This window comes from Stegastes partitus, unplaced genomic scaffold (assembly GCF_000690725.1).
Source record: "Stegastes partitus isolate 25-593 unplaced genomic scaffold, Stegastes_partitus-1.0.2 Scaffold3696, whole genome shotgun sequence".
Taxonomy (NCBI): domain Eukaryota; kingdom Metazoa; phylum Chordata; class Actinopteri; family Pomacentridae; genus Stegastes; species Stegastes partitus.
In genome coordinates, this window is record NW_007581427.1 from 23622 (window position 1) to 38055 (window position 14434).

General features: G+C 40.2%; 2 protein-coding genes across 2 annotated transcripts; both read left to right on the plus strand.

The window, feature by feature from the left end:
- The first annotated feature begins 165 nt into the window (after window positions 1-165).
- On the plus strand, window positions 166-8522 carry LOC103376178 (protein FAM134C-like). The gene is made up of 10 exons (XM_008306547.1): window positions 166-347; window positions 595-873; window positions 2594-2700; window positions 3146-3176; window positions 3277-3403; window positions 3650-3734; window positions 4293-4430; window positions 5206-5285; window positions 5975-6107; window positions 6197-8522. Exons 2-10 carry the CDS (start codon window positions 623-625, stop codon window positions 6742-6744), a joined length of 1500 nt encoding a protein of 499 aa, XP_008304769.1. The 5' UTR covers window positions 166-347; window positions 595-622; the 3' UTR covers window positions 6745-8522.
- A 1801-nt stretch (window positions 8523-10323) lies between these two features.
- On the plus strand, window positions 10324-13490 carry LOC103376179 (homologous-pairing protein 2 homolog). The gene is made up of 8 exons (XM_008306548.1): window positions 10324-10405; window positions 10904-11004; window positions 11374-11463; window positions 11573-11684; window positions 11887-12032; window positions 12144-12197; window positions 12795-12854; window positions 12935-13490. The coding sequence occupies exons 1-8, from the start codon at window positions 10387-10389 to the stop codon at window positions 12989-12991; spliced, it is 639 nt and encodes a 212-aa protein (XP_008304770.1). The 5' UTR covers window positions 10324-10386; the 3' UTR covers window positions 12992-13490.
- The last annotated feature ends 944 nt before the right edge of the window (window positions 13491-14434 follow it).

The following is a 14434-nucleotide window of genomic DNA, read 5'->3' on the forward strand; positions in this document are numbered from 1 at the left end:
GATAGAAAACTTTTGTTTTTTTAATTATTTTTTTAACAGTCGGTGGTTGCTGTATCTATAACAGCTTTGTAACAGTTTATCTGCCTTACTTTCTGTAAAAATCAATCAAAATAAAACACATTCCCAGTATCTTGTCGCTTCAAACGGAGACGTTTAATAGTTTGTTTTTCGGATGTATTTGTCCTCGAAAGGATTCACAACAGTTGAAAATATTCCTATTACACATGAACACAGCATGACGCAGGGCTGGTGCGGATTGTGATTGGGCCGTTAAGGGCTCAGAAAAACAGGTTACGCCATATTGTCCGTATCGAAGAGCTCTACATTTCTGCAAAAATGACTAAATAGTAAGTGTCAGCTTCTTCTAAATTGTGTTCAGTTTGGCTCTGATAACATACGTTCTTGTGATATAGTCGTACGTGATTTTTTAGACATTGAAGCTATGATTAATCCCGCCTCGCTCTCTGCTAGCTAAGAAATCCGTTAGCACAGCACTGTTAGCCGATGTTGTGAGCGGAGCGGCTTCGTGGCGCTGTGGTGCCCCTCATCAAGCTGTTTACCTGTCCCCACTTAGCTTAAGTCTTTATTTTACAGGCTTACTTTATCGACGCTAGACGCTAAGATGGCGCACACTGGAGCAATGGAAGATGCGCCCATGGATGATTGCTTTGCCAAGCAGGGGACTGGCAGTGTCTGCCTGCGAAGTCGCCCATGCTCCAGCGAGAGAGACGGTCATGTCCGGGCTGTCAAAGCTGCTCTTCAGTCCAGGTTGGGGCCCTACGAGCCCGTCCTGACCTACCTACAGTCTGTCCTTGTGTGGGAAAGACCCTTTCAGTGTGTGCTGCTCTACACTGTGGTCAACGTTGTATTCTGGTGAGTTTCAGTTTATGCATTTTGATTGCAAACTTGTTGTGTTTCCTGTGGGTTTGTGTGTGTGTGTTTTTGGGGTTTTTTTTGGTCACATCAACCTACATTCACACAACTCCGAGGCTGCTTGGTCGTAAAGCGAAAGCCAGCATGACTCCAAGCAGCTGGTGCTTCTACACAATGCAAATGTTTCACCTGTCAATTCAAGACAAGCCAGATGGCTGAGTGGGGGTACTATTTATAGACACACTGTGCAAACACTTCTGACTCTAATGTCGCTCCTAAGTGTTGTCTTAATCTGGAAAACTGTGTTCTGTTGTAGCTTATCAGCTTTACCAATGTCATTGTTGATGCTTTGTGGGCTTCCGAGGTTGTAGAGGTCAAATTTGGAATTAACAGTTTCATCTGTTTTTACAACGGACAAACTTTATTTTCCCTTTATTTGTATGCAGCTTCTATACAACGAATTATAAGTCCATGATGATGAAGTATATTTCCCAGAGTAGCATGTGTGATTAAATTACTTTAGCATTAGGCCAGCCATTAACCTTGATTGCACTTAAACAAAAAATCTGCTGTTAAACAATGGGCAAGTTTTGAACTGGAGCAAGTTTGGGCTTAATTAGGTGACCTGGATGGATGGTTAAAATCGCTGACCTGGGACACAGAGAAAGCCAGCCTGGGTAGCCTGGTTGTGGAGCTCAGGCATTCAGCTCCTAATCGATTAGACCACTAGACGTTTCAGGGCACTCCTCCTGTCTCTGTTTTACTTGTGCTTCGGCACACACTCAGTAGGGCAGACTAGTTTCTGCCCAGAGACATGCACCCATAACCCCACAGTCATGAGGAAATATGGGCAACATTTCTGACAGTAGGGCAGTGAGGTTGTCCTGATTTGTACTTGTAATGCATACTCCAATTTGAATACAAAGGCGTTCACAAAATATGAAAATCCAAATCCACTACCACATGAACTGCATCTTAAGTGCTGTAGAGTTTTCTATTCATTTGCTGATCACATTGCTGTTACTGTCTAATCAACATACTAAGTCTTTCATAGACTTTTGTAAACAATTTTTTTGGCTGTATTTACATATTGCATCACTACCCTAATACCAATAGCTCTTGTTCTGCCAGCAAATTCTTTGTTAGGTTAAGCTGTAACTGCTGATTGGTAGAATCAATCCTGCAGAATTGTTTTAGTCAACAAATTTTCAAGTCTTGTGATCTGAAACTTGAGCAGCAGTTAGAAATCTAAATTGTTAGAGCCTCAGGTTGTGATATCAAGATGTGTGCAAGGGGACAAGGCTTCTTAAAAGGTAGAAAACACCTTAAACAACACGTACAATATCATGGCTGAATGAACAGCCTTCAGCTTCTCATTGTTGGTGGATGAGAGCCAAATCAATAAACACCTACTTTAACATCACATGTACATTGTATTAATATTACAGCTGTGCCGCTAGGTTTAGCGAAAGGAGCTGAATATAGGTATCCTAATTGCGTGCCATCTTGTCTGGTTAATCTTCTAAATAAGGTTGAATAGTTCTTTTTTTTTTTTTTACTTCTGATGAAAGGAAATAGTAGGGCATCACTTAAGGGTTTTTTGGTTGAATTTATTTTGTACTAAGCTGCTAAATATTACAAGTTATTCATTGTTTTCTCCTTGGGAAACAGGCATGGGATGCACCGTCTGTTCATGTGTTTGCTCTGGCTTTTCCCCCAGGTTCTTCGCCTTGACCTCACTGCGCTTGCTGTTCTTGCTGGCTTCAGGTCTGGCTGTGCTCGTCTGTATTGATACTTGGAGAAAGAAGATCTGGCCCAAGATTAGAGGTGCGACACATTTCCACAATCAGGGCCCTTTATATTTACATAACTCTTTTCCTTTACTTTCCCTTTATAATGTTAATGGTTTCTTGTATTAATCACACCTTAGATCATTTCCCAGTTTTCTGTAATTGCATCAAATATACTTTCATTGCAGGAATAGATATACCACCAGTCAGCAGTCTTGCACTATGGACTTTGCAAGTGTTATTACACATGGAATGGTTAATCCTCTGCACTTTTTTTTCAACTTCTTTTACTTACTGAGGAGACAAAGTCCTAAGGAGATTGTAGATGGAAGAGGGGAGTCAAGCTAATGTCTGAATACCATGTTAAATACAGATTAGGCTACTTTGTATATACTGTACACTGAAATTATCTTTACATATGATGTTTATGTATATAGGGATATATTATATGTAAAGTGATGTATGTCCTTTCTTGTCCACAGTCAGAAACGTGGACGACTCAGAAAATGAGAGGTTTGTTGCTGTAGCCACATTTTTTCTTGACTGTAATGAGCTGGTAATGTGACAGCATTCAATTAGAGGGGGAAGTTTAAAATATTGTCTGTTTGTCTAGCTGGGGCCTGGTGCAGCCCGGCATTCTCAGTGTGCCTGAACTGTGCCACCACATTGCTGAGGCCTGGGTCAGTGCAGCAGTTCTCACATCCAGTGTGGTGCAGTACAAACAACAAAACCCTGGCAAAGTAAGGACCACACAGTACTACAAAAATAACGCCCAAAACATGTAATTTTTCACATTCTATGGGATTCTTATGTATGAAAAATCACATTTTAAACCATGTATTTAATGTCCCTGTACCTATTCTGATTACCTATGGTTCTATTGTATAGTTTATATTCACTGGTAACCTCTGGATAAATGCACCATGGTAAACACATATAGTAGGTGCTGACTTGTTTTCTCTCTGTGTTTTGTTGTTCTGTGACAGTTTTGCATCTGTACCTGTGGAGTGTTCACCTGCTTGGCTGTGATTGGACGCTACATTCCTGGATTAGTGCTCTCCTACTCTGCTTGTGAGTCCCAGCAGTTTAACCAATCCTAAATACAGATACACACCCCTTCACAGGACCTTGTTGGCAGGGAAACTCCGCCTGACTAGTCTGATCAAAAATGCATGAGTGGTGAAACCAGATCTGTGGGGCCCCGGTGCCAGGGCCCGGTCTGTGAGGTGATTAAAGCGTGGATGAGGCATACAAGACAGGAGTGAAGCGGGGAATGGAGCCAGGCAGAAAGCTAAGGAGGTCAGACAGAGACCGGGCTAATCTCCTAGCCTTCAACCCAACCCATGCAGGCTGCAGAGTTAGGCAGGGCAGACCTGCCCAGGCCCTCTGCTCTGACGTCTGAAACAATCCACAGCTTGTACTCTACATGTTAACTCCCTCCTGCTTCCTCTGCCTTACTTTCTCTATGTCTCTACTGATACCAATAGATGTGTGGGTACAGGGAGCAGTGCAGCACTCCAGAATGTAGACATAACACCAATGAATTACAACTTTTTCTTATCACACATTCTATACCACCCAACAGAAATGCTCTTTCTATGTTATGACTCATATTCTTCCCTTCTCTAGTGTTAGCGACTCTTCTGAGCCCCCTGGCAGCCTATCACAGGGTTTTTCAGCATGTGTGTGTGAAGCTGGAGCCAGTCCTGCAGCGGCTGGACTTCAGCGTTCGTGGATACATGATGTCAAAGCCCATTGATAATCAGTGTAAGTTGTAAATCAAATTTTCTTTATTTTACCTTTATTTTTACTAAACAGGGAGCTGGCAAGTCAATTGGACTATGAATAAATAAATCTAACATAATGAACAGAACTTTTTGCTGCATTCAAACTAAGTGACACCATCAAGCACAAGTCAACTGTAGCAAACGGTTCTGTTGTAGTGGTTAATACTTTTGTGCCCTCTGGTGGTGGTAAAAGACATGTTAGCTTTAGTTATTGAACTAATTACATTCCAAAATAATTGGTAAAGTGTTTTTTTGTGATTTATTTAAAAGTAACAAAGCTTCCACGTCCATTTATGCTCATTTCAGTTAGAAAAGAGCAGTGCAAGTCAACCATTTATTCCATATCTTTTTTTATTATATCCATTTATTTCATATAATTCTTTCTTTATCAATTAATTTGCTTTTTTCCCCCTATAAAATATCCATGTTAATATCAGAGCATTCTAGAGCCCAACATGATATCTGTGTTTAACCCAAAGTCCAACCCAAAGACAATACAGTGATGTAGAGAAGCAGACTTGTTTTTTCATTTCTGGGGATATTGACCAATCAATTAATTAACCAATTGTTTCAGCTCTCATTGTATTTTAAACTTGAACCAAAGTTCATTTAGCTATTTTTATGTTTTACCATATGGCTGACTGTTCTGCATTGTAATGGCTCCTCTAAAACAAGTTGTTCTGTAAACTCTGGCTGCATATACATCGTATGGGTTAGTGACATCGAGCATTTCTATTTGTCATTCCTCTCTACAGTCCTACGAAAGCCTATACATGGTGCAGGCTCAGGTGAAGCCAGTGACAGTGAGGAGGAATTGGCTGCTTTCTGCCCTACGGTAAGTTCCAAAGTGTCTCAATACTCTGATTAAGGTGTCACTGTTTCTTCTGACATTGTTATCAGTGAATGTGGTCCTCTTATCGGCTTTACTGTCGCAGTTGGGCCTGACTTACTGTTGTTTATAATCTGGGACCTCGATCTGAAATTTGTTTTCCAATGTTTTTTTTTTGTATTTGTCAGTGTCTTAAAGGTTTTATTTACAGTGTGCTGTAGTGGTTGTTGCACTTAAGTCTTTCTAACTACTTTAACTTATTCGGAATATTTGTTCAGTGACCATGATTAATACTGTGTTAGAGACAAGTCCAGGCTTGTCTTTGTAAAATGCTACAACAGGTAACGCCTGTATTCTGATCGAGTCGATGTCTGTTCTGTTATAAGAAAGTTGAGTTCTAAAGTGAAAGTGTACAAATGAAACATTCACCACATACGTGCTGCTTTGTATTTTAGCACGGGGTGGTTACAGTAGCACATGAGAGCCACTTCCTGTTGAGGGTGGGGACTTCGCATAATGTCACGTAGTTTTGCCCGTGTGTGTGTGTGTGTGTGTGTGGTGAAGCGAGCAGAGGGTGTAGGAGGAAATAGAGAGAGAAAATAACTAAGGAGAGAATTTCACTGGAATTTAAAAGAACACAACAGTACACAACTCAACTATATTTACTTGTTTTTTCACTGTGTTCTTTCTCGTAGTTTGATGATGCTATTGTTGCGAAGGAGCTTGCACTGACAGACTCTGAGCATTCGGATGCTGAGGTTTCCTACACTGATAATGGAACTTTTAATCTATCACGTGGCCAAACTCCACTGACAGAGGGCTCTGAAGGTAAGGAAGCAACTATAACAGATCTTTGATTCCTTTATTTTCTGGTTTGATCCTGCCTCTGACCTTTATTCTGTCTATCATTTGGTCAGATCTTGACAGACACAGTGATGCCGAGGAATCTTTCGCCCAGGACCTCCCAGATTTTCCCTCCATAAACCCTGATGCCACTCTAATGGATGATGACGACGACACAAGCATTGGGCTACCGAGTCTGGGTCAATCTGGGCTAGCTAGTCACCGGGCTTCAGTGCTGGATGTGGAAGGTCACCTGGACTCGGATCAGGAGGATCTAGATGCAGAACTTTCTCTTAGTGGCCTGCCACCTGCCTCTAATTTCACTGGAGACTTGGCTGGAGTCATTGCCAGCAACATGATCCAGGCGGCGCTGGCTGGGGCGATGCAACCTCGGCCTGCTCCTACCCGTCGCAGAGAGGGCCCCCCCAAGGCTGGGGCTCACCGAAGCTACCGCAAGCAGTCCAGCTCCGAACTGGACACAGACTTGGACGGAGAGGACTTTGAAATGCTGGATCAGTCTGAACTGAACCAGATGGATCCCCTTGGAGGAGGAGGCGGTACTAGGAGGGGAGAGAGCCAGGGGTCTACCTTCTTGTCTAGCCTGCTTGGTAAACCACAGTGAGGTGTGTGCGTGTGTGTGTGTGCTGACGAGAGAGTGAGTGTGCGTGTGTGTGCAGCTCGATGGGGAGAGTTCATGTTGATGAGCTGCGAGTGTGTGTGAGAGATGATTTTAGGTTCCAGCAGTCCTGCTTCTGATTGGCATCAGTTTATCACTGTGAAGTACTTTGTTTTTCTATCTTTTCAGACTCTCGTCTCTGTACTTATAAGCCCTAATTATCCAGAAAACTTTACTTTGTAGGCTGAGCAATAGAAAATATAACAAGAAAAATAAAATACATTCAGTAAATAAACCAGCATCATTGAGCCCTCTTGTAACTTTACGCATCTGGAAGTTGCAAGTGTACTAGTTGGTGACTTTAAATGACAAACAGTGCCCATAAAATCTTTTCTACATGGAGGTCTAGGCATACAGGGCTATTTAACATGGGACCAAATGTGACATTCCTGTTGGTTGAGCTGAGCCATGTTTGTTTGGTGATGACATCATGGAGCAGCATTTTATGTTAAAGTCCATTAAGTCATTGCAATAGTTAGACATATCAACCCTTCAAGAAACACCAGTTTGTGTTGATTTTCATGCTCCACTGTGCTTACCATGTGGGCATGATCTGTGGGAGCACGATTTATTTGAAGTTGCAGGTTTACAGAGATTCATTGACATTATTTACACACTTTTCTGCAGTTTTGCATTTGGACAGCAATTCACTTCTACGATGAAGATGAATAATATCATGATGTAGTTTCATTTCTCTGTGATTTTTCTTTACTTTTTTCCGTTTCTGCTAACTGACCTGTGAAGACATCGTGATACAGCTTATTTTGTTTCTCACATTGCAGTCTTATCTGACCCAGGGGAGCACTTGGTGTTATGTTTATTGTTCATTGTATTTATGAACTCGTGCCCCAGGAGAAGAGAGTCGCTTCTTTTCCGAGTGTGAGTAAGTTCCAAATATTTTTCATTTTCCTGCCCTTGAGTGCAGCTCAGGAGCATATTGTGTCCATGTTTAATACCTTGAATGAGCCCTCAGCTTTGTGTGTTTTCTTTTTCAGAGTAATATTAAAAAAGAAACTCTCTATTTTTTCCATCCTTGTATTTTCTGTAGTCGACAGTCAAGTTGAACTTCTTAAGAGAAAATCAAATATTCTCCAGTTCATGGCTCTTTTATTATTTTAACGGGGAACCATGTTTACATCAAAATTGGATAGAAAGTTATCCTATATCCTTTTTTAAAAGTGTTAAGTATGTTAAGGTTTAAAGTGGCTTTTGTGCTGGTCAGCTTGATTTCCTTTACAAGGACGCACCATATCAGTATGTCAGAGTGGAAATAAATGAGCCACAGCTGAGATTTATTGAAATGCAGATATCAGAGTCTAAAAAAATGCTGAGTTTTATAGAGGAAAAACACATTGCTCTCTTTCGTTGTGTTATTTTGAGAAGAAATCATAGCTGCAAGATTTTTAGCACAATAGGAAAAAAAAAACCTGCTGGATCCATATTTATGGAGGTGAAGTAGAACAATGTGCACTGAAAGGAAATTGCTGAGATTTTCAGAATAAATAAAAAAAGAAAAGGTAGGTTAAGTTTGTTGGACTTGGCTTGATGACCTCTGTTAACAAGAATGTTGTTGCTGGCTGCTCCATGGAGAGCCAGTTCCTCAGTATGAGTGATTTGTAGTCCGTTTGATAATGTTATGTGCATAGTAGTGTATTTTCTCCTCTGTATCTGGTTTTGATATGTTTTGATGTGCAAATCGTATTGAATAAAATGTTTGCATTTAAGTCTGTCGTGGGTATTCTTTCATACTTCGTGAGGTAAAACACGGACAGTCATCTCAGGGGGCAGATGAGACTATTGGACAATAATGAAGTCTCTCAATCTGTCAGACAAAAAGCAGCAAAGCCTGTAGAACAGGCTGTGAAACATTAGTCACGACACAGTTTAACACCGATGTTCAGTTTTGTTTTGGATGGAGCGTGACAGCTGTGGACTTTCAAGCCGAGTGAGCAGCTTTAATTGACTACCTCAAGCACACTTCTGAGAATACAACACATTCTGGCTTAAAAAGCAATTTATTTTTGTCATGGCAGATGTGTGGTCCAAAATGCCGGGATGATTTCCAGCCTCTGTGCTTTTTCTCTCTCCCAACAAATATGTTGTCATTTAACTGTCTGCAGCTAAATGACATGATATGATTGTTTTTGGCTCCCGTAACACCACAGTGAACGTAAACAGCCACTTAGGGCCAGTGACAGGACGTCTTGGTGTCATCTTTGAGTCAGGTGAGGAACATTGCCAAACTGAAATCCATCCTCTGTCTAAATGACGTGAAGACTGCAGCACTGTATTCATTTCCTGGTGGATAGATTACAGTACCTGACTGTACCTGGGTACAGGACAGTCCTCTCTGTCTCGTCTGCAGCCGGTGCAGAAGGCTGCTACAAAACTTTGAACTAGTACCAACAAATGGAAAGCATTCTAGCTGTACTAGCATACATGCACTGGCAACCTGGAAAATACCGATTATTTTTAATAAAATGTTTTTTGTGCTGCAATGAAGATCATATATGTTTACTTCCAATCCAATATATATGTCACAGTCCAAATTAAAATCCAGGCGAATTTTAAATCTGCCTAGGCGTGATAAAAATTTTTATTTGGTCTAGACAGATTTTAAATATGCCTGGGCAGAACTGAAATTTTGATTTCGCCTAGACCAAATTAAAATCCTTCTAATATCATAATGATATTGTAATCCTGCCTGGGTAAATTTTAAAATCTGTCAAGGGCAGAATTAAAATTTTGATTTCATCTAGACCAAATTGAAATCATCCTTATAACAAATTGAGATTGTAAACCTGCCCAGGCTGGGTTAAAATTTGACCACACCAAATTAAAAATCTGAATTAAATCAGAATTGTAAGATTGATATCACCTAGACCAAATTAAAATCATTCATGTACTATTCCTACCAGGCTTGGGTGACTGTTAAACATGACAAAAGATGTATCACACCTCTTCATATGTATTTGAATGAAAATGTTGGTGTGACCCTTTGATGGTTACAGCATTAAAGAATGTGAGGTTCAAACCATAGTGATGTGTGGAGGTTATAGATTTAAAATTTACCCATGCAGGCAGAATTACAATCTCATTATGATATAAAAAAGGATTTTAATTTGGTCCACACCAAATCAAAATTTCAATCTCACCTAGGAAGATTTAAAATCCGCCTGGATTTTAATTTGGACTGTGACATATGCCTCATTGTCAACTAGTTTTGCCCTGTATGCCAAAATGTTATTGCCTGTATGCATATTATACAGTCTGTCTGTATGACAGGGATGACCTGAGATCAGCCAAAACGACAGAGCTGTCACTCGGCTCTTCTTTCGGGACATCGTTAAAGACATAACAGTAGTATAAAAAAATATTAAGACAAATAATTATTGCTCGAAACACTGTCAATACGTTGTCGTTTAAAATTTTTTGCGCCAAAATCAACCAAAAAGAGCTCAGACTCGAGAACAGAATACGGAGTTGGACTGGAGTGATGCATCTTAAACTTTAAACGATCTTTTCCGTGACGCTTATTTTGCGCGAAACTCAATCGGAAAAGCTAAAGTTCAGGTGAACTGGTTGGAAATGAGTAAAAAAGATAACGGTAAGTCAAGAGCTGCGTTTGTGTCAGGGTGTTTTTGCCTGTAACTAGTTAGCTGGCGTGTCTGACGCCGGTATAGAACAAAAGATGCTCGTTAGATGTCGCAGGTAGTAAATTACAAAGTTTAGCTAAAATGCTCTATGCTAACGTTAGCTACTAAGTATAAGACAAGCTAATGTTGACCTCCGTTGTTTTTTATGTGGTTACTCGAAATTTATTTTAAACCACTATTTCGTAAATACATCGTATATGCTCGTTGTTTCTTTTAATGTAACAGAAAACAGTTTTATTGTTTAGGGAGTAAATTGTTTCCCAAAAGCACTGACTACACAACATTCAGGATAGATGACATGTACAGTCCAATCAAAGAAAACCCTTTGTAATAATACAAATAGTATAAAAGTCTTGTTGTGATGTTTAGTCGTGTTTTTGATTTATTAAGTGCAATATAGTGATTTTTACTTACCTGTTATGATCGGATTGTCGTGCTGTCATTCACAGGAGCGTCAGTCATCCTCGCCTATCTGAATGAGAAGAACCGTCCTTACAGTGCTCAGGATGTCTTCTGCAACCTACAAAAGCAGCATGGGTTGGGAAAAACGGTGAGAATAATGTGTGCATCAATACATGGGTTTAGGTTCTGTTTGAATATTCATTAGGGGAGCTGAACTTGTGAGTGTCAAACCCCCTGATTTATTTTTATGCACTAATTTGGGCCTTTTTTAAAATTTGCATCAGTTTATTGTAGAAATTATTTTTGCAAAGACAAACACAAGATCCAGGCACCAGGTGATATGAAGAGTGCCACTTATTTTGTTTTGCTTTCAAATACTTATTGTCCCGTAGATCGACTCCTTCATGTTTTTACTTGCTTTACTTTAAATACTGAGGGGGGCATATCACCCCTGATGTCTAAGATGCGTCTCTGGCAAATACACAAATATTGATTGATTGCACATTTCCTCCACCAGGCTGTGGTCAAAGCCATGGAGCTGCTGGCTCTGGAGGGCAAGATACGGGAGAAAACATACGGCAAACAAAAGGTTTATTTTGCAGATCAGGTTAGTCTGTTTAGCTGGACTGTTGCCCTGCTGTGCACAAGAATATACGCACATATAATTTTGCATTTTTCATTTTGAAACTGACCAGAGCCACTAATCTCTCCCACAGGCTCAGTTCAAAGATGTGAACGATGCAGACCTGAAAGCAATGGACTGTCAGATCTCAGAGCTGAGTGCAGAGGTGCAGTCCCTCACTCAAAGCTGCAGACAGCTCGATTCAGGTGGAGTACACTGCTGATCTGTGCACGCTGGCACTATTTGTTTTTCAGAGCACAGTTTTAGGCCACAGCATGCTGCTGGTTGATACGGTGTATGGTTTGCATTAGATTTGTCCACACGTCTCCACACTGTTGTTGTTGTTGTTGTACTGCATTTCTTTAAAAGAGGAGGTTGTGTAACCGTGTGTGAAATCTGTGATAACAGAGCTGAAGGAGCTGAACAGCTCCCTCACTACAGAGGAAATGGTGTCCGAGATCCAAGAGCTAAAAACAGAATGTTCTGGATACAGAGCGCGTCTGGAGAAAATAAAGTCAGCAGCAAATCATGTCACACCAGAAGAAAAAGAGAAGGTGCCTTCATGTTTTCTTGTGACAGCAAACCACCTATAGTGAATATACTACTGTTGGTGTTTATCTCCATTTCCAGCGCAGTGAGGTATTTGTCAATATTTACATCTACAGGTTTACAAAGAGCGAGACGTTTACGTCAAGGAGTGGAGAAAGAGGAAGAGACTGGTAATGTCTGTTTTTTTACTAAACACATGTTGAAATTATGCAGATGAGTGACAAAAGAAAAACCTGAACCCTTGTCCCATATTGTGAGGGGATCTGGTGGCTCTGTTAGCCTATAGGGGTCCACTTGTCCCTTGTAGAGATAAAGGCTCATTGGAAATCAACACAAAGTTGTTCAGGGTGATCACCTTAATCCTATGATGGAACATGTCAGTCCTGATTCTTCCAGGATGACAGCGCTCCGATCCATAGGGCACAGGGGTCACAGGATGGTTCAGTGAATTTCATGCTATGACCACAGTCACTAGATCTTAAGCAACGTGAACACCGATAAGAGATACTCACTAGAACAACAAATGAGGCAATGTCTCTTAGAAGAATGGTGTTCACCCCCCAGTAGAGTTCCAAAAATGTTCTTCAGTTAGTTTGTCAACCATGAGAAGCTCCTCTAAAGCCAGATGTTTAATATGTATTTTGTTTGCGTGATGCAATAAATTCTAAAAGCACTACATAGAAAAATAGTTAAGGTGTTTTATACACACCCATGATCACCCATTTAAAGGCACGTCCTTAAAATTTGCTGCGCTTTGTTTCTGTCAGGCTTCAGACATGATAAATGCCATCCTGGAGGGATACCCAAAGAGCAAAAAGGAATTCCTGGTGAGTCAAAGAAGCTAATTAAATCATCTTTCAAAACCTGAAGTTCCTGCCATCACCTGTGGTGTTTTGTCTCCCTGTAGGATGAAACTGGAGTGGAGACTGATGAGGACTGCAAGGTGGTCGTTCCAAAGACCTGAACAAGAAAACGCAGCTGCCACATCAGTGTAAGCCTGTGTGGTACATAGCTAAAAAAGTAATTATATATCAGAGCTGTCTGAGCCATAACATACTTTATTTAACGCCTTTCTTTTGAATAAATTGTACAAATTTACTACATTTTGAAGCAGCATTTTAACTGAAAGTATATTAATACACAAACAGCTGTTGTTTGTGAACAAAAGAGGCATTACTGGTTTAATGTGTCCCTTTTTTAAAGCCATTGAAGTAATGCGTTTCCATAAATGTCGAGTTATTCGTTAAAGCTTTAAGAGCTGTGCATCCTTTGTTGTTCTTGTACATCTTTAAGTCCATGTTTGTGTCAGTTTTTTTGAAAATACAACTTAACCACGATGTATAAAGCATGGTTATAGGTGAATAGTATGAGTATAGTTTATCTCCAGTTCTCTCCTTTCAATCATCGGTTGTAGTTTTTTCTGGCTGTATAACTGCCAAGTTATTAAATGTTCATGACGCTAACTTCTGACGTTCAAGCTCAGCAGTAATTTCACAACCAAACTCTTCTGTTTCTCAATTACCTTCAAACACAGGAGGTTTAACAAGTTTGAGTAAAAAGAAAACATTAAACCTGCAGTGCAGACCTTTTGTCAAACAGCTGCTTTTATAGACTGTAATCCTTCCTATGAATGAGACTGCGGTAAAGTCGACACAGACACCAGATTTAACATTAAGGTATACTGCAAAATCCAGATTTACATAGTGCTGACAGGTTTAATTAGCATTGTGTGACCAGACATTCACTCAAAAGCCACCCACTCCAGCTTTAAATACATTTCTTTACATGAGATGACGTCACTCTGTGGAAGGTGATATACATTCAACAACCCCTTTTAGGCACATCTGTCACATCTAATTTAATCAAATATGCAGTATCAGCTCAGCCATGAACTACCTTTACAAAGACAATGTTAAGTTTTTGTTTACACAATCAAAAGGTAACTTCAATTCTAGACATTACATTTAAATTAGAAACATTCCAACATGATGCAGTACAATTAAAACTACTGCAAACCACAGCCTCAATATTTAACAGAGTTGAATTACAACTCTGTCAGTGTAAATCAGAAATGATCTTTGTAGAAGCAGGTTTGATGGCTCAGAAAGTGTCCACTGAGAGTTGGTAGCTTGTAGCAACAAGATAAGACAAGACGGGGTAAAAAAAAAATCAGTACTTCGATGATTAAAGCCACAACAGTGTTTATTTTATTTCAGTACAGAAAAGCTATATACCTCCGTGGTTCACATCAGAAACCCGTAAGATGTGCAGTCTCGATTGATGGTGTCTAGAGGTCGTGACAGTTGCACTGTATGAAATGAACTGTAACGGATTATAAAAGCCACAGACAACAAAAGTAAACCGCATTTATGATGACATAAACATCAGTGAAATCTCAAGTGAAGTC

Bases quoted from the DNA above. Each gene is read 5' to 3' on its own strand.
- LOC103376178 (XM_008306547.1), top strand. From the start codon at position 623: ATGGCGCACACTGGAGCAATGGAAGATGCGCCCATGGATGATTGCTTT. The intron at 3,177-3,276 runs GTTTGTTGCTGT...CTGTTTGTCTAG, and splicing joins GACGACTCAGAAAATGAGAG to CTGGGGCCTGGTGCAGCCCG. The intron at 5,286-5,974 runs GTAAGTTCCAAA...TCTTTCTCGTAG, and splicing joins TGGCTGCTTTCTGCCCTACG to TTTGATGATGCTATTGTTGC.
- LOC103376179 (XM_008306548.1), top strand. The intron at 11,685-11,886 runs GTGGAGTACACT...CTGTGATAACAG, and splicing joins CTGCAGACAGCTCGATTCAG to AGCTGAAGGAGCTGAACAGC. The intron at 12,855-12,934 runs GTGAGTCAAAGA...GTCTCCCTGTAG, and splicing joins AGAGCAAAAAGGAATTCCTG to GATGAAACTGGAGTGGAGAC.